This window comes from Trachymyrmex septentrionalis, unplaced genomic scaffold (genome assembly GCF_001594115.1).
Source record: "Trachymyrmex septentrionalis isolate Tsep2-gDNA-1 unplaced genomic scaffold, Tsep1.0 scaffold56, whole genome shotgun sequence".
In the NCBI taxonomy this organism is placed as follows: Eukaryota; Metazoa; Arthropoda; class Insecta; order Hymenoptera; family Formicidae; genus Trachymyrmex; species Trachymyrmex septentrionalis.
This window is the reverse complement of record NW_017305735.1, coordinates 879,210-898,534: the sequence shown is the minus strand read 5'-3', so window position 1 is coordinate 898,534 and position 19,325 is coordinate 879,210. Positions and strand designations below refer to the sequence as shown.

The 19,325-nt window shown below is 34.4% G+C and overlaps 1 protein-coding gene across 7 annotated transcripts in view; it reads right to left on the bottom strand.

Moving 5' to 3' along the window:
- LOC108752150 (latrophilin Cirl-like) overlaps nt 1-19,325 on the bottom strand; it is a 399,284-nt gene that overhangs the window by 33,434 nt on the left and 346,525 nt on the right. For all 7 annotated transcript variants that reach the window (XM_018492802.1, XM_018492803.1, XM_018492806.1 and 4 more), the window contains one exon: nt 15,915-16,101. In XM_018492802.1, the coding sequence (XP_018348304.1) occupies nt 15,915-16,101 (187 nt within the window). The remainder of the gene's footprint in view (nt 1-15,914; nt 16,102-19,325) is intronic.

The following is a 19,325-nucleotide window of genomic DNA, read 5'->3' as shown; positions in this document are numbered from 1 at the left end:
GTCTCTCCCTCTCTTTTTTTTGTCTTATGCTCGCCCACACCCTTCTATCTGATTCCATCCCCATCGTCAGGTATCGTCCGGCTTGTACGGCGGAATATAACGAGGGTAAACGTAATTTCAGACGGTAAACTACGAGCGAGCACGAAAAATCGCCATTTCGCGGATGTTGCGCCGTTTATTATTAAGGCAGACCCTCTCTTTTTCCCTCCCCACGATTACCCGCCCTGTTCGCTTTGTCTTTCTTTTTTTGACGTGCATACACAAACATACTTGCCAGTAGCCTCGCTATAATGATCGATTCGATGGTGATTCAGCTCTTTTCCCCGCGGCGTTCGTGGTTAATATCGGCTCGACGGGGTTCTGTTGTACGATATTATTATTCGTCTGCTGATTCATCGCGACATTTCTGTCCACTGCGTGAATAAAAGTGGATAACTCTAAGTTGCGTACGAAACAGATATTTCCAACTTGTTCGTACAATCTTTAATTGTAACATTTTTCTAAGAAATCGCAGATGAAAACCCAATCTTGCTTGTATAAAAAGTTTAAGCCATTTTACTTTTGTTCTATTTAAGTTAGATCGTGCTTTACAACTTTCCTTGTTATCTCTCAGCGTGGTATTCAACACTAACTCAACCAACATCCGTCTATACATTCATAACAACGAGGGTGAAAAATCACGTATCTAATTTTACTGTTTTTGTCAATGACACAGTTTTCCTATCGATTTTAAGGAAATTAAATTTCTTTCTTTGTTATTGTCGCAAAAGCATGGAAACCTACCTTGGATTCATATATGTATCCACGGCAACGAATGGATTAATCGCGCACATAATCCGCGCGAGTAAAAGCGCTCGGTCGCGTAAGCGGAGCTTAAAAGCGCTCCGCGTGTCGCCGGTAATCCCCGCGATTTAACGAGGCGCGTGTTTGCAAACTATGCTGCATTGTATATCTACGTGCATCTTGCGGGACTCGAATCTCCTCGTACTTCGTGTTCTACCAGTAAGAAACTTGTCGCCCAGTAAGCGAGCTACAAACCACCCCGGTGAGAAAGCCCCCCCGTAAACTGGAATCGTGTGCATCGCGCGTGGACTAAACTGCGGCCCGAAACTGCGCCATTAGGACGCTCCTAAAATGGCACTTCCGGCACCTATCGCGGATACGTGACGAACATAATTTGCGGGTTGAAAGTTTTGTCACGTTGTGAGAGAACAAATCGGCAAATCCATACGATTTAAAAACTGTACTTGTTATTATATATATATATAATAGTTATTTACTATACACGTTTAATGTCGAATTTTACAAATGTAGATTAACTTTAATCTCGGTTTAATTTATTTTTCATTTTTTTCTAATTCTAAGAAAAAAAATAAAAAGTAAGTTAACCCGAGATTAAAGTTAATCATCTATACCTGTTAAAATAGATATAAAACAAATTTTTACTCGCAAAAGGGTTAACGAGTTCTCATTACGATATTCGTACAAAAAAAAAAAACAATTCGTACCTAATTGTGAAGTATTCTGTTGCTTTGGGAAAGTACAAATAGATCATGAATAAACTCGCGTGCAAGAAGAGACATTTATATAAAATAAATTCTAGATTTTGTCGACAATGTTTATATTAACTTGGGAAATATAAATGCTTTATATTTGAATATATGAGCAGACGTCACGAAAACTTTGTAAGCTTTTCTGAAATTTTTCAAATTAAATTTCCAATCTCTTGTGATCGAAATCTAGCTGTTAACCGCCAGATTCACGTGTAGCGCGAACGAAGGAACGCGATCTCTACAGTAACGCGAGCCGACGCGACGCCTGTTATACGGTATCGCACGAAAAAAGGAAGCCGAAGAGTTTTCCGTTTCAGGGCAGACGAACGGGCGAAAAGAAGAGCGACCGAGTCGAGTGACTTTTTAATCGTCGTAGGAATGTCTTTGTGCCAGCGAAACCTCTCCGTCACTGGCGCAGATTTCGAAAGGACGTGTCGCGCCTGAAACTCGACGATGGCGCGTGTAGCGGGTAGTGAACATGTATAGAAAAAAGAAGCAATGAGAGCGATATAGAGGGTGAACACGGTTCGCCGGAAGAACAAAAACGAGGAAAGAAGCGGGGGCGTTTGCTTTGATGCTTATAAGCGCTTAGAGTCGCAACCGCGACGCGAGTGATAGCATCGATATTGATGATGATGTCGTTCAAGATATCGGACATTCGTGCCACTGAAAAAAGGAAGTGTTTTATTTTAAGATATTAAAATGTTATATTCTTGGACTCCATTTTTTAAACACTTAAAGATGTTTTTGTTTTAAACTTTTCTCCAATAGACAAAACGTGTTTGGATTTAAAACACTATGCGTTTTAAATCCAAACACATAGTGTTTTGTATATTGAAAAAGTTTAAAACATCTTTAAGCGTTTAAAAAATAGGGATCAGAATAAAAGACATTTCTTTTTACAGTGTGTGAATATCAAATTTTTCGCGAGTTATTACTGCGTCAGATCAGCAGCGCGACAATGTCACGATAGATACATGGTGATCGAATGAACAATTAAATCGCTTGTTGTAGCAGTTCCTTGTTTGAGATTTAGTGATGTGCTTTCGATGATTTTGCTAATCTCAGCTGCTTACGCAAAATCCAACCGCAAGAAATCTGACATTTTGTTTTTAATTTAAAAGTAATAAAGCTTTGAATTAAAACTTGTTTTGTGAAATAATTACGATGTAACTAAATTTTACCGCTTAGTACAATTAAATTTTATCGTTCTGTTTTATTTTTGTTCGCGGTTTAATATATTTATAGTGAATCTATCTCTATCTCTCGTCCGTTGTTTTATCCGTTCGGAAAACTGCAAGTAAGTTTCACTTTGAGGGTAATTGTCGGGTCTACGAGCGCGGAAAGAGTGGGTTGGAAGAGGGCGAGAGTGGCGACCGAGCGGGGCACAAACACGATCGGCGATGCGCGCCTGCTGAAATTGGAAATTAATCGGTTTTGCGTTGTTCGTGAGGGTGTACTCTTCGTATGCGTACACTGGCATTTCGTTGAACGAACGAGCAAGCGAGCAAGCGAGCGAGCGCACGGCTTCGTTCATTTACGCTTCGATAAATCGAAGCGCCCGGGCGCGATTTCGTCGCCGAGCTGTCTAGCGATTTTCGGTGTTTTTAGTGTTTAACGTTACGAGTATGCGCGCGTTTCGTACGCTCGTGCCAGGATAAATCGAAACGCGATCGCCCGTCCGACCCGTTCCTGCCAACCGATTTTTAGTGTTTTTGCTGTTCAATGTTCTCATGTGCGACGATATTCTAGCTCGTAGATAGCTCTATTTCGTACACATGAAGCTTGGCGATTGATGTCACAGTCAAACGGATATGAAGATTATAGAGATTTTATCACAATTTTTAAAGCGCGACGCATTGCGACGATATTCGTACAGTGATGAAAAAATATTTTAGTTAGAGGCAATTTTTCAATGTCGATAAGAAGATTGATTTTAAATTCATCGAAAGATTCATATTTGTAAGAAAATGCAATTGGTCAGGAATACGTTATAATACAGGAATACGATAATTTATCTACATGATTAATATGTATAACAATCAATGTATACAATTCAAAATGATTTTTGTTTTAATTTCGCTGCATTTTAAATAAAAATTAAATTAAAATTAAATTAAATGTTTATAAAAATTTTTTTAATGTAAAATTTTATTGTCAAAATATTAAATCGATATTTGAGACAGTACATTTAAATATGATTTTTATGAAAAAAATTGTTTTTGTAGATTTTTCTTTAAATAAGAATAAAACAAATACACGGGCGCGTCGAGTGAGAATGCTTTATAAAGATTCAATATCATCTCTTATGATTGTTAAGAAACAATCTATCACGTTATTTAAGATTAGTAGGAATCGCGAACATAAAAGCGGACGAATGCCGACGAAAAAGCCTCTTTCCTTACTAGGAATTTCCCGCAGGACAATTCCTTCAATAGACGAGATTCTGCGCGGGTTTACACAACGGGTAGCCAAAAAGAAGGGCGGAAAGACACAACACAGCGTCTCTCCTTGGCATTCCGAGCGGCAAGAGAAAAAGGAAGGATCCATGGCAGCACACGTTGTTCTGTCTTATATATACACATATATACGTATATTTTTTAAATAAGACAAAGCTTATACGTGTACCTGTAACGGTAGCCATGCGCAGAGAAATCTTGACACAAAATTGCAAAGACAAATCTTAAATTTATCCAAGACAATAAACATAAGATTAAAAATACAAAGTTTTTTGAAACTTACGGAAATATCTACTCCGCGATATTGCAAATGTTTATGGGATCAATTTTTCATTTCACGATAATAATAATTCACGATAATAATAATTTGGCATTTAAAAAATCTAAATATAATATATAATTTTAAAATAATTTTTAAATTATTAAAATACGACAAGATTTCTCTTCTGACACACAAATGTGCAGCCACGATCGTGAATTTGAATCAAGATCTACGACATCGAGGAATTCATATTTTTATCACACAATTAGATGCATATTGTACCGAATCCATCAACTGGCCGACAGAAACGATACAATAGCTCACGCGAATTACACGCGCGTGGCTGCACTAAGTGATAGCGTTCATTATATAAAAAGTGATAGAAGTCAAACTTTGGAAAATGGAAACTGTTAAAGTTTGATATTTTTTTATCTAAGGATCTAAGTTTTTTTTAATCACGAGTCTGCGTTTAAAAAAAAACTTGTATTAAAGAACTTAGAGCGCCGATAAAGTGAATAATTATTTGTCATATTTATTTTTATTAATTTAGTTAAATTATTATATCGTTGAAAGACATTAAATATTAATTTAAGAATATTGTATAAAGAAAGCAACAGTTACTTACAAAATTTATTGGATTACTTCCGTTTTCATGATTTTCAATTATCTCAATCGATCCTAATTATTTTACTTTACAGCAATATACTATAATGTTGAAAAAATTCCAAAATTGTGACTAGTATCACTTTCTTTCGAAATGAACGACTCGCATATACATATATATGTTAAAGATATTATTATACTAGTGACATGCATGCGCTACAATGTGATCAGCTATGTGGTAGAACAAGATGGAGCAAGAATATAAAATTTATTTTTATATTGTGCGAGTTTAATCGCAATTTCAAAGATGTTTACTTGCACATTTACTGCAAGTACCGTACTTTTCATTTGGGTCCACCCATTATCACCTTCAACCTCGCTCAAACTTCATCGGTGTTGTCTCTGAACACCTTGTATAAACATCGCATCAACCATACCGCAGTGAAACGCGCTCAACGATAAAAAATTGAAAGAAAACATTGTTCCTCATTTCTTCCCCCCTTTCCCCCCGCCTTCATTTCTCTTCTGATTCCTATGAGCTACCAATCCGCTCGCAGCACGACGGTTGAAATATTCGTCGGACTTCTTCCGCGTATTCGTGATTGGAATACTTTTAAGTACCTAACCAGGAGCTCTCTCTCTTTCTCTCTCTCTCTCTCTCTCTCTCTCTCTCTCTTTCTTTGTTGTAATGTCTCTTTCTCTTAATCCGACCGGGGATTAAACGAGTTTTGTCGAGACAACTTGAGGGCGTGGGCAGGTGCACGAACGCGCGTGCATGTGTGCGTACAGTTAAGTGTACATGCTCGTGTACATGTAATTACGCATGTACGTATAAATGTGTATATGGGCTGAAGTAAAATGCCGCGCATCTGAGATATCTCTTTTATTTCATTATGAAAAAATCTTTCCGCGTTTGCAGTGACAAGTAGCATGCAAGTTACTATTGGCACGGGGCCAATTTTTTTTGCTAGAAGCATCTTATACGAATAATAATCTTATTGAATATTTCAAATAAAGTTTGGATTTTAATGGAATTATTAAAATATAATTAGTTTAGGCCTTATTAATTTCGATATTAAAAATGACTATATTAATTATTAACAATTACCTAAAGAAATAAAGAAATTATTATTCAAGTACTGTCAACAATGATTTTAATTCGATTTACAAATAATCGCTTAAAAATTAGTAATTATTTAGAAATTCTAGAAGATCTCTTGGCAAACACAACATAAAAATAACTTTAACAGTTTATCCGTCGTTTGTTACCATGAAAGTTTTTCAAAAGATACTTTTGGCGTCTTTAGAAATACGGAAGGTACCGAGGATAGCGATATTTATTGCGCTATCTTCTACACCGAAGCAGGTGGTTACGAGAAGAGGCGAGATATATTGTGAAAACTCGTGAAAAGATACATTAAAGAGTGAGGGGATTCTAAGTTGGAACGCAGAGTGAATGGCGTAAAAAGAGAGAACTTGATCGTTAACGAAGAGGCTTTCGTAAAATTAAGATGAAAAAAAAGATATATAGTAAGTAATAAAACGTCGAAAATTTTGCCATCAATGCAATTGAGAGATCAGCGTTAGAATTAATCCTTCTTTATAATGGGTATTATGTATTTGAAATTTATTATATATTTCCGATTATTTATAAAGTTTTGGCTTGAGAAAATATTATTGTATACATCGTTTGACGTGTTATCGTTTAAGTAATTAAATGTTTAAAAAATTAATGATATTAAGACTGATATATAATCTTTTTATATATATCAGATATTTTAAAAAATATAAATTAAATTGTACTCTTATATAACTGTTGTATAACAAATATAAAATACATATTCTTTAAAAAATAGGAACGTATATAAATTGTACCAGAGTGTAAAATATAATATATGAAAATATATAAATAACTATTGTAGTTTACATGTCATACGAATTGTACTTAACTAAATAGGAAAATTTTAATCTCTCTCGCTTTTCATTAATTGCAATTAAAAGTATATAAAAAAATCTGTAAAAATTATTTAAAAAATCGATCTATAAAGAAAATTAGAAAAGACAAAAAACGAAAAATCAAATCAATAAACAAATTACGAGATGCTGAGAGAGAGAGAGAAACCAACTTCGTCCGCTGTTTTTCTGATGCTCTTAGATGAAATAATGTGTAAGGTAATTTGCTCGTCTAATGAGATTATTGACAAAATTTTCTGAGGTTCCAATCAGCATACATTAAATACAGTTTTGCAGCAATTTTCACTACACGAAATGTTAGACATCTTGATTTTTCAAATTAAAATAAAAATCAAAATTAAAAGAAATAAAAATTGAAGTTATAGTTCTTTAATTAAACATTTTTATAAATAAAGTTATATGTAACAAAATGCATTTTTATACTTTTGAGCCTATATGAACTATTTGAAAGTAAATAAAAAATTAAAGTTGCAGCATCTACTAGAAATGTAGGTAAAAATATGAGATGATTTTATATACATTTTTATTGTTTTTTATTGATTAATTGATTCTTAATATAAAATTATTTGAATTAAAAAATTGTAGACATGTCTAGTTGTCACGAAGAAAATGTGAAAATGAAGAGAAACAAAACAAAACGATTTTGTCGATAAAATATAACTATATTTTTTTATTAAATCAGATTGTGAGAAATTTAATTCGGTATAACATAATTACAAAGTTTGTGTGGTTGCAATTAAGTTAAGTTCGATACAATCGGCTGAGAAGTGAGATTGGTTGAATAGTAAGAGAAAGTAAAAAAATTGATAGGGTCAAAAATAGATTATTTTTAACTTAATTCAGAACATATAGTAATTAAATCCATATGATACAAATATCAAGAAATAATAAAACAGGTTGTGTCTAATTTCAAGATCAATGAATAAAATTTATAAACTCTCTGACTGTGCGTGAATGCGCAAGAATAATAATAAATACGAAATTAACATTTTGTATTGTCCAACAATTTATAATAAATACTCGCACATCGCACAACATGAAAAGCCGTAAGCAAATCGATCTGAAAGATTATCTGACAAAAAGCGATTTCCATTCCGACGTATCTTCCAATCAACGTAACAATTTGCAATAAAACCATTGCGGGCGATAAAGTTTCCCTCGAAAGCCGCATCGCCATTAGCGGATTACCGTCGTGATTTGAGAAGAGTTATCTCTTGCAAAAAATAATTGCTATCCTATCTTTTAATCCATGCGACGATAATTTACAAACAAATTATTCCGCGCGTACTATTATCAATAAAAAATTCAGTAAATAAAATGTTATATATATATATATGTGTAAAAATCATAAATTACTGATTTAAAAATTCGCGATTTATGCCTATTTCTACCAATGTACATGAACTTTAATTTCGGTTAAACTTATTCTTTAGTTTTCTTTAATTCTTCTCGAACAAGACGAAGAACAAGCTGAATCAAGATTATAGTTAATCTATGTTGAAAACGGATATTCTATAAAAGATTTAATTTATTTAATGGTTAACCGATTCTTTATTATTTTCTTGCTTGTATTCATTATACAAGCTTAGACAAATAAAAGGAAATTAGTTTCCATATTAATCTTTCATTATTTATAGCAAATTGTCGCGACCGATATTACTCCGCTAGAATAAATAACATTTTAATCGCTATTCGCGCGGATTAATCCGATCCAGTCTCGCCATTCTCGGTGCCGATTATCACCTCGAGTGGTATATTTTCGTCGACGAGAGAAAAGTTTTTCAGAACGACGAGGGAAGGGCAGTCCTTCATTACAAAGAAATTTTTACTGAAAGATGAAGGATAAACACAAAGTCCAAACTTTCATCGGCGTGATCATTTCATTAGCAGTTAGCCGCTCCATTCTGCACGGCGGACAAAAACTTATTTATCAGACGGGACAAAAGTTTCGTACTGACAAGCAAGCAGTTCACGACGATACTTCGCGTCGGCATAATTATTGTTTCCCCTTCGATGCGGCTCGCTTAACTCTGGAAGAACCGAGTTCCAAACCGTAATAAAGAGAACCGTAGAAAGAAAAATTGATCAAAATGTACTAACCAAACATCACAAAGCAATTATATTTAAATTTAATTCGATGGTATGAAGATGTAAAACATTCGAAATAACTTTTCGAAAATATGAATTAAAAAAAAAATGTCGAAATGATATGTAACGCGTTATGTTGAAATTATAAATTTACAAAATTGTAAAAATATTTTCTTTCGCAAACATCTCTCACATTTTATTACAGTTAGAATTTTTCATGATTACTCATAGATCACCTAAGTGTTCTCGTCAATCGCACAATTACAAATCGAAAATTGCATATCGGATTGATTATCGCTCACGAGGCGGCTAAATAATCTTTATTGCCAATTATTAATCACGGTTCTTTATTTTGATACGAGAAATCGAGATGCGGAACGATGCGACGTGTACATAGTATAATGAGTCTATCTCACGATATGATGAAGGAGAAAAAAAGAGATGATCTCAAGGAAATTCGCGATCAAGAGAGTCCGAGCGAGAGATCTGATGGCAATTAAATTTATATTTTGTCGAGTATCTCTAGCACAGAAAAACTCATCTCATTTCTCAGCTTCTCTATTATTAACTGCAAAATTCAAGCAGTAATTTCCCTCAGCGTAGTTTAAGAATAAAAATATGTGTGTGTGTGTGTGTGTGTGTGTGTGTGTATGTGTGAGATGATAAAAACTCGATAACGAAGAAGTAATGACGACAGTCAAATAATTATTAATACAATATAGGATATCTACGAAACTCTTGATTTCTATGTTGAATTTATAAATACTAATTCAAAATCAAAAGTATAAAAAACTTTCCTACTTTTTTAGAATGCGTTTTTTTTTCTGTGTATAATATGCAAAAATATTTGTGAGAAACTCGCATATATATCATAGAATCAGTTTTATTCACAGCGCACCATTCAGACTGGCGCATTGCTTTGCGGACGTCTCACATAATTCAAACGTAAGTTTACGCTTTCAAATTCAAGATTCGGTGTCTATTATAATTTTATTTGGCGAATGTACTCGTATGTGGCGTAGAACAAATGCGTTCATTGCGCTAAATGGCGACGAAGCGAATTTCGCGGCATTGGTTCGGTATCCAATTTCATTAATCGTTCATTGCGCTAAAATTCCCGCATCACCCCCTCTGTTATCTACCAATTTCACTTAAATCGTAATCTCGGACGCGAATCCACCCCTCGCATCCGCCTGCCGCGGCCTTTATACCGACACTTTGCCCCCTTCCCCCCTTCGCTTTGTCCCGGTTGCAATCGGCAGACGGTTAATCCGCAATTGGTTTCGCTAGCGGTGCGATTAAACGGAATTCCCAAATGATTTTGGCCTCCCACCATGCGCTCGATTATTCGTAGAATTTTCGGCGCAGTAGAATTTTCGTAGCGTGATGCAGCACGGTTTGAGGTGAACTTGTACGACTTGTCTCGACCTGGTTATGCATAATAAGTCCGCGAGCGATTATTCATTTACAATTTGCTAGCGAGATTATTCAGTCATAAGTAGTTGGAGAAAGAGATAGAGAAAGAAAGAAGATTATTGGCTATAAATCTACCGATTTACCGGCTATAAATGATATAACTTATTATGATTACATTATGTACTAAAATTAATCAATTTTGAGTGTATTCGTGAAAGTTCTAAAGTCATATTAAATCATAAATAACGATATTTATATTACTAAACAAATTCTAAAGAAACATTCCACAAATATAAAAGTATCGATAAATATTCATTAAAAATTGACCATGTGCTTAATGACGATAACGTAATTAATTAACATTTATGAAGATAAATTTAACTTTATATCTGCAGTACGTATATAGATATAAATCAATTATGCGAGAAAATTGTGAAGGTTGAAAAAAACATATTGCTTAATTTATACGTACTTGATTTAAACTTTTCGAAGCCGCAACCATATTACCGTAGACCATATTAATATTTGATAATTTCATTAAAATAAAAAGCGGTAAACAATAATTAATTTACACTGTTATATATCTACTAATATTGTTTAAGATTATTTTGAGATTATTACATAAAAGTTAAATTGAATGAGAAACCTTAAATAAAACGTCCCAAATTTTCAGTACTCAGTAATCGTACTAATAATGTTAATTAAACGTCCGCTCCAGTAAGAAAAAGAAATCATGAATTGAGGGAGGAAATATTATCGATTATAAAATAATTACATATAAATTAAGTTATTTGTTGTAGTTATATTAATGTTATGCTAATTGTTTGCGTTTAATAAATATGCTTACTCCATTTTGTTTAAAACCTTAACCAGAACTAGCAACTCCTTTTCTAATTAAATAACTAATAAATACAAATATACATCACATATTAGATGTTACGATAAACACAATGTAAGCCGGTTTATTCAATGTTACAAATGTGGGATACATGAGAATTTATTATTCATAAACGCTATTATTATTATGACAATTGCTAACTCCGGTAATTACTAGAAACGGCTTACAATGTGTTAATACGATTATCGACCGTAAGGTCGCTTACTGTGTTAAAAGGATTTTAAGGGATACCAGGTAACCCAAGCGTCTTGTTCCACCAAATGTACATGCAAGTGAACATGCTTAAAACGCGTAGAAACCTGTTTCAGACACCCTAAATTGAAAAAAGCGCCGTAAAAATTGTTATTAAACTACAAACAACATGAAACGAAACGAACGAAGCAACGTAAACAAAATCGTTATTTAGTCATAAGTTCGATTTAATATGCTCAATCGGATTATCGAATCAGCTTTTTACCCCGTAATAATTTAATTCTGATTATTATTACATTGATAAAGTTTTATATGGACAATTGCAGAATACGATATTGCAATCAAGAGTAAATTAATAATAGAATCTAATATCCTATAGGATGTATATATATATATATACACACACACATATATGATAAATATATATAATATATTATATAATTCTCTTATTATACGTCACTTCAGAAATATTGATTTACAAAGAGAGATTTTTTTTCTGTTTTATATTTATTAAATAACATTGTATGGCATATAACTGAATAATTATTTCGAATCTCAAGCTTTATGTCAAGTTTTTATATTTAATTAAAAAATCAGAGAATTAATCAATATAATTATAAAATTATTATCGATTAATTATTTTCGTATTATAACTATAGATATTACTGTGGAGAGAATTTTTTTTTTAATTTACCCTAAAAATATGATAATTGTGGTACAATACAATATTTTAAGAATTTGTACCATCATGCAGTTTAGTAAAATTAGTCAAACTTATTTTATACTTTATTGTAGTTTTATTAATAAATGAGAGAGATTTACATTAAAATTCTTCGAAATACAATACAATGTTGTCCTACAACTATCATATTTTCAGGGTAAACTCTAAAAAAAAATTCTCTCCGTGCATGAATAATTTTTTCAACTTGACAGAATATATAATTCTGCAATTATCTGTGTCACACACACATTAAGGGAGAGAAATACCGCATCAAACCGATGTTATTGATTTCGAGGATCCATCGATGATAAACGCTGATTCTCAAATGATTCCACGAGAGATGTGATGTATGGGCGCAAGTATTGATCGATCGTACAATGTTTGTTTTAACGAAGAGTGGAACGCGCATCAAAGGCGTATGTAGTGATAATAATAATTTATCTCAGTATCAATGCATATATGGAAGAGTGGAATCATTCTGCGAGAAGATTAAAATTTACTGGAAACCGGGTTATCTCTTTTCGACGCAAATGAGCATCGCGAAATATCAATAGCCTTCGCAAATTGGACATGGATGTTCCGAATTTTTCGTTACTCCCGTTTTCGTTACTTCCCATCATTAATGAGAAAAATATGTCGGATTGTATAATCCTGTTCTCCCCAGTATATTCTACCTATACAGAAAAAAATTATTTTTCTATGACGATACGAGAAAAAGAGGAAGATACGAAAAAGATGAAAATTCCATTGATAGAAATTCCAATCATAGAATGACAAATTAATTGGACAATGTTCTATTTTAATACATTAACGAATTAAATGTTAATTTAAAATAAAATGTTTCAAAACATTATGCTTATTTGAGTCTTTTTTTTAAGCTGCGATCTAATTGAAAAAATCTCAGTCTCTTAAAAAACATGCACACACATATTTATTATATGTGAAAGCTTTAAAATGTTTAAATGTAGATAATTTTACTTTATGAGTGTGTAATCGCAAGAGAAACAAATAAACATACCGTTAATCTTACTTCATATAGATTATACAAATTAACAACTACTAAAAGTATAATTGTATTAATTAACTAATATAATTCATTGAGATTTGTTACTCTGTGATATTATAATGGATGCATGAATAGTCGTTTTCCCGATGAAAGGTACACAAATTAATTGCGTTAATATTAATTTGTGTAATTAATCAAAACTATTTTTGAGTTGGATCTTTCGATGTTAATCAAAATTTATAATTACATTTGGTTTGTCCAATTAATAATAACTGAATTAAAAAAGATAAATATAAAATTTATTGAAAATATCTTTGTCTATCTACCTCTTATTCTTTCTATTTCACGAATAGTGCACATGTCTCACGTACATACATAAGTTCTCGATCAATGCTTCGCCCAAACATCACCTTTTATTAAATAATAAATGATAATCCGTATTCACACATTTTTTCATTATGTAACGCCAAATTTAACCAAATTCTCGTTTCTAAAAATATAAAAAAAGTCCCTGTAATTATGAGATAAATATTAAATAGTTAAACGTTTTTGTGAATGCAGACTAATCATGATGAAAGTAAATTAAAAAAAGCAGGAGCCTGAAGAAAGTAATTTTTAACGCATAAGATTCATTTAGACTCTCTAGATAGATGACTGTTTCATAGCAGGATTAGCTCTATTAGATTGTAATTATATTGAATTTTGTATTAAATCTAATAATATATTTGTGTGCAATATATTGTTATAAAAGATTTTCAATTTTATCAAGAGAGTAGATACATGAATTAGGAAATATAAAGGAAACCTTTTGCTTTTTATAAACGTTTACAATCAAATTAATCAACTATTCCGTGAAACAGTCAATCGCCATCTATTGCAGTCGAAGGTTGAAAAAAAAAAATCCGAGAATGTGTGTTTTTCGCGATCCATCTATTCATATCATCTTACTTTATGCAAACATATATTATGAGTAAAAATATCCTGATCTTAGCGTGTGTATTATACGAACAATATTGGTAAATTTCGTCATCTAACATTCATCGTCCACCAATATTAGTTACGCCTTTCAGAACGTGATATTCATATGGAGATCGACGAAATTGTTTCGCTTTTTATAATTACAATATTGATAAATTTATTTTCACTTTCAACATTTTTTTCTTTTAATACCAAAATTAAGTGACTGACCTCCGGAATCGATGGATATACATATTCTTTACGATCACGATAATGAGGGACACGAAACGGATTCTCGCGAGGACCGTGATAGCGAAGCTATCGCTAATAGATACTGCGACTCTTCCTAATCGATCCATCGCGAGACGCGCTCTTCAATGGTCCAGCAATTGGCCAGTTCGCTCGACCATGTGAAGCGGTTTCGCATCCGACTTCGTTTCCCTCATTCGGTTTTTTATCCCCTTAATATATGCTCTCCCCCCTTTTAATATATGCTCCATTTTGTTGATTTAAAGGAAAAAGCTAAAGAAGAGATAGGAATGGGAAGAAATGACGCTCATTAGATTCCCTCGCTTTGAATAACTTACCGAAAATGAAGAACAACTCGATCGATGGCTGAATATTAAATGATATATCGATTAATTATTAATTCTAATTTTAAGATTAACTATTTAGTTTTTATACCTCGAATAAATATATTCAATTTATTTCTAACGAATAGAATATTTTATCGCATTCTTTAATTCATTACTGATGCAGATCACACAAATATCAAAACTTCATGAAACTTTCAGCAATTAAAGAAACGACGAATCGTAAGGTAACAACTAAAATGACAAGTCTGATCTAGTATCAATTGTCTCGATTTCGAAGTAAATCTCTTTTAATTGAGTATTGTGCATTGTTCTTCATTTTTTGAATATTTACGAGGGATCTATCGGCGCCACGCGAGCAGAATTGAACGTTATTTCATTATAAAATATGATATGTTCGCAATGTGTGTGTGAGTGTGTGATCAATATACAATAAGATCTTGTAAAATAAGGTCGATGATAAAATATTTTAAGTCGTATTACTCTTTTAGTTAGCGAATTCTGAAAATGCTTTCTCAATTTCTTTATCAAATGTTCCTTTTTTCCATAACGTATAGTTCTCCATATGCATCTAATACTTCATTAGCAAATAATTGAGATCTATTAATATGGTTCGTTGCTTCAGCAAGAATTATGATAATTATCTTTTCTGGTAATTATCTCTCTGCGATTGTAAGAATGTAAAAATTAGTTCTGTTTTTCGCTTCATTGAACATTCACTTTGTTGAGAATTGTATTTGCCCGTGAGAAAATTAATTAAATTCCAATAATTACTTGCAATAACTCTTTTATTATGGATTTTACAACTGTGAACAAATAATTTTTCCTCTTACGTTTTAAACGTAATTTTTCTGATCGTCAAATAATATGCTCGGGCACTGAAATACGTAAATATAAACAAAAGAAAGTGTTCCTCGTTGAAAAGACTGATATGATGATCGAAGAGGAATAGTTTATTAGTTTTTTTATTCAAGATCTTTTAATTTCCAGCATTTTCAATAACTTCATTTTCAGTTGTATGTGCGTACGCATTTAACATTCATGAAACTATTCAGCTCTGCTCGCGGCATGTCCCGGGGAAATAGAGATCAAAGGGGTGGTTGCTCACGACAAATAGATCAAAGTCAATCAGAAAAAAAAAGATATATATATATATATATATATACACAGACACGACGCGTGCAGTACTTACTCGTTGTTCAGCACGCGGAACGATTTGGGCGACATGCAATTGACGCTCCACTCGGTGTTCCCGTGCTCGTTGCATATCGTGATGGAGAACCTGCCATAGTTCGCCCGTATCAGGTGGATCAGTTTTCCCTCGCCGCACTCGATCTCCAGCGTCTTGCCCTCGCAAGCGTATGCGGTGTCGTACCTCTCTGCAACAGAAAGCGCGATGCATTTTTTAGCCACTTTCGGCTATACACGACACGCAGTAATTTGCATGCAACTGCACGCACGCACGCCGCAATGTGCAGCTGCAACTGTACGTGGTAAATCGAATGTAGCGATTATACGCGCGCGGTCGAACCACTCGCGCACAGCCTCTGACGTGTCTGTTGCAGCCGCATCCACATCGGTTTTCCACTTCCGGAAAACTACCGTATGTGCGAAAATCCTGGAGGATAGGAGTGCGCGTTTATTGATGGGATTATGTTGCTGCGATATTTAATCTGTTCGCATGGCTGCATTTTTGCGGTTTATATGTTGGTTAGCTTGTGCAGAGATTTCTATCTCCAACAAATTTTGCATTCGGATTATTTCCTGATGTGAAAGGAGAGTTTAAGATAAAATATATTTTATCCCTTTTTCTTTGTCATAAATTATACATCTTCAATTTCTGTTTGAAATACCGCGTGGAAGTATTTAATCGCAAATAGTTGAAATTTTTTTAATATTTTTAATAAATTTCGAAAAAACTTAATTTTAGGTTATTTTCGTTTCATTTAACAGAAAAAATATTATGCCTCTCTTAAAAAACATTTGATGCATTTTTTAAAAGTACATATTCATTTTTATAAGTTCATCTTTTACGAGATTTAAAAATCCAAATTAAATTTTAGAAAATTTTGTCGCGATACCGTGAGGATTAATTCCGAGTATCGTAACAGTAAATTCGACTCGTGGATAAAAAAAATCTGTCCCTTTCTTTTAAAACTGGCTAATGTAAATTCAGTTTATCAACACATTCGACACGGAAGAGGTAAAGTACATAATATATGCATAATATTCCAGCGCGATGTAAACGCTTCAACACGGAATTCAGCGGGTAAATTCGCTGAATTTGCTGGCGCCGCAGCATTTCCGAGGAAAGTCCTAACCGCGGACTAAACCAGCATTGTGGCGCGTCGGTACGGAACTAATGAACTCACGACGAGGCTTTCACGGACAGAGTTATTACACCACTCCCCTCTTGTCTCCTGCTCGCGCAAGCTGTTGCTGCCTCCTTTCGCTGTCTTCTTCCTTCGTTCCCTTCATTCTTCCTTCCCTGAACATTATGTTATGGCAATCATTATACCTCCATCTAAATAAGTCTACACCTAGTTTTACATACACCTATCCTTCTTTCAGCGTATCGTTACGCTAATTTAGATATTTTTTTTTTTTTTATATTGATATATATTTGACATGTGAATGTATAAGCTTAGATTATTGTTCAATATTTGAAATAATATGAAGCATCGATTATAATTGAGTCCAAAGTTTCTGACGATATGAAAGATTCAATGATACGAGGACAAATTTTTTTAATGATAGTACAGACATAAGTAACATATAGGTATTCCTTTATTGAGGTCATTAATTGGCACATATCCAGCCGTCATTACCGATCATTACGTAAAGGATCCCCGAAGAAAAAAGAAAAATCATCTCGGATAGACGTCTACTTGTAGAAAATCCGAGAACAAAGCGACGGCTGAGTAACGACGCGCGTGTTTCGCGGTAAATTACTGCGTGCGTGGAAACGATGGCGGCGGAGGTCAAGGATGCGGGAGGATTACGGAGGGCACACACGAGAGGAGTGCCTCGATTTAACGTCCCGTTCGCTCGCTACGTCGGCCGATACCGACTTCGAACGGCGCGGCGCCATGTTCTGCGGTGGTGGTTACAGGGCCGTTTCGCATCGTCGAGCAAGGTCGCCTCTAAATTTCCGTTAATGCGAATTCGGTCCAGGGAAGAGGAGCAACGAGAGCTCCTCAATTCCATTCCTTTCGGTGTCATTTACAATTAGTCCAAAAACTATGTCAAAGCCCCAAGTATTAGTTCCATCTCAGCCGTTCGTAATCAAATTCGTATCTTATCTTGAATTATCCGAATGAAGAAAGGTGCATTGACGTTTAATGGAAATGTTCGGGAATTACTGGAGATAAGAATGAAAATGAATTTAATCTCTTACATCTGCAATATGTGTATACATGTAAGTAACCTACGTAAAAACATGTATTACGTGCTGGATTTAAACTTTTTTTTTTTTTTCCTCCGTCCGGATGTGGAGACAGAAAGGTTCTCAAAAGTAGGATAAAATATCGTTGTGCCAGCGTATTCTTGATAAAAATGGCAGAGGGCTGAGAAAGTGGAGGCAAGAAAAAGATTTATAACACGAAGGCAATTTCTCAGCTGCCTGTTTTTGCTCTTCACATCGCGATTAACGCTCGACTCGCGCCGTTATTCTCGCTGCAGTTTGTTCTCCGTTAATTAAGCGCGTTTCGATAACACCGTAAACGGCAGGTAATCGATATACGGCGTCATCGACATGCTCGATTAACCAGGTATGAGATAGAAGCAAGCACCGGGCGCGACGTGTGTTTCGATGAAAACGCTACTGCCATCGATTCGTCTAAGCTAGTCGCCTCTTCCCAATGAAGCTCGTCTGTTACGTGCTCTTGTATCTTGTGTGTAAAATAATTCATATGGTCGTTTGCATATAAAATTATCTCGGAGTTAAGTTTTCACGTAATAAAGTTTTATTTTTCATAGCTTTTAATTTACGCCATCCTTCGAGAGATATATTCGTATAGCGGCGAAGTCGTTCAAAGTTGGGCAACTTAGAGACATCCCGAGACAGAGGTGAGATCTCTTCGCGGGAGAGAGATTCGTTGGAGAGTTTCGCCTTCGGTCCCTTTAAACGCGCCCTGGATCCCAATATATGCGGTCACCGCTCGAACGCTACGAAGACGTCGCCTCTCTCGGGAGCGGTGAGTTTCGAGAATCGCGTTGTACATATATACATAGATGTTTCGACTGTGTTTCACTGTGACTCACTCACGGCGGATGCGCTTCGTCAAGTTCGAAGCACCGGAAAGCGAGAGGATTCTCTCTGTCTCTTTCTTTGCTCGTTGCGTTCGTGTAAATCTTCGGACTCGCGGCCGCGCTGGAACTCTCTCGAGAGTCCTTTCAGGCTTTATCGCCTCGCCCTCTGGAGCTCTCGATCGCCGCCGCCTGTGCCGGGTACGCAGCTTTCGAGTTGGTCGTCGAAGTTCTTTGAGCGTGATCGAGGAGTTTGCAATTTTCCTCGAGGTATAGTGGCGTATTAATTGGTATTATTTCAAGTCTTCTTTTTGTTTTGGCGATATATATATATATATATATATATATATATATA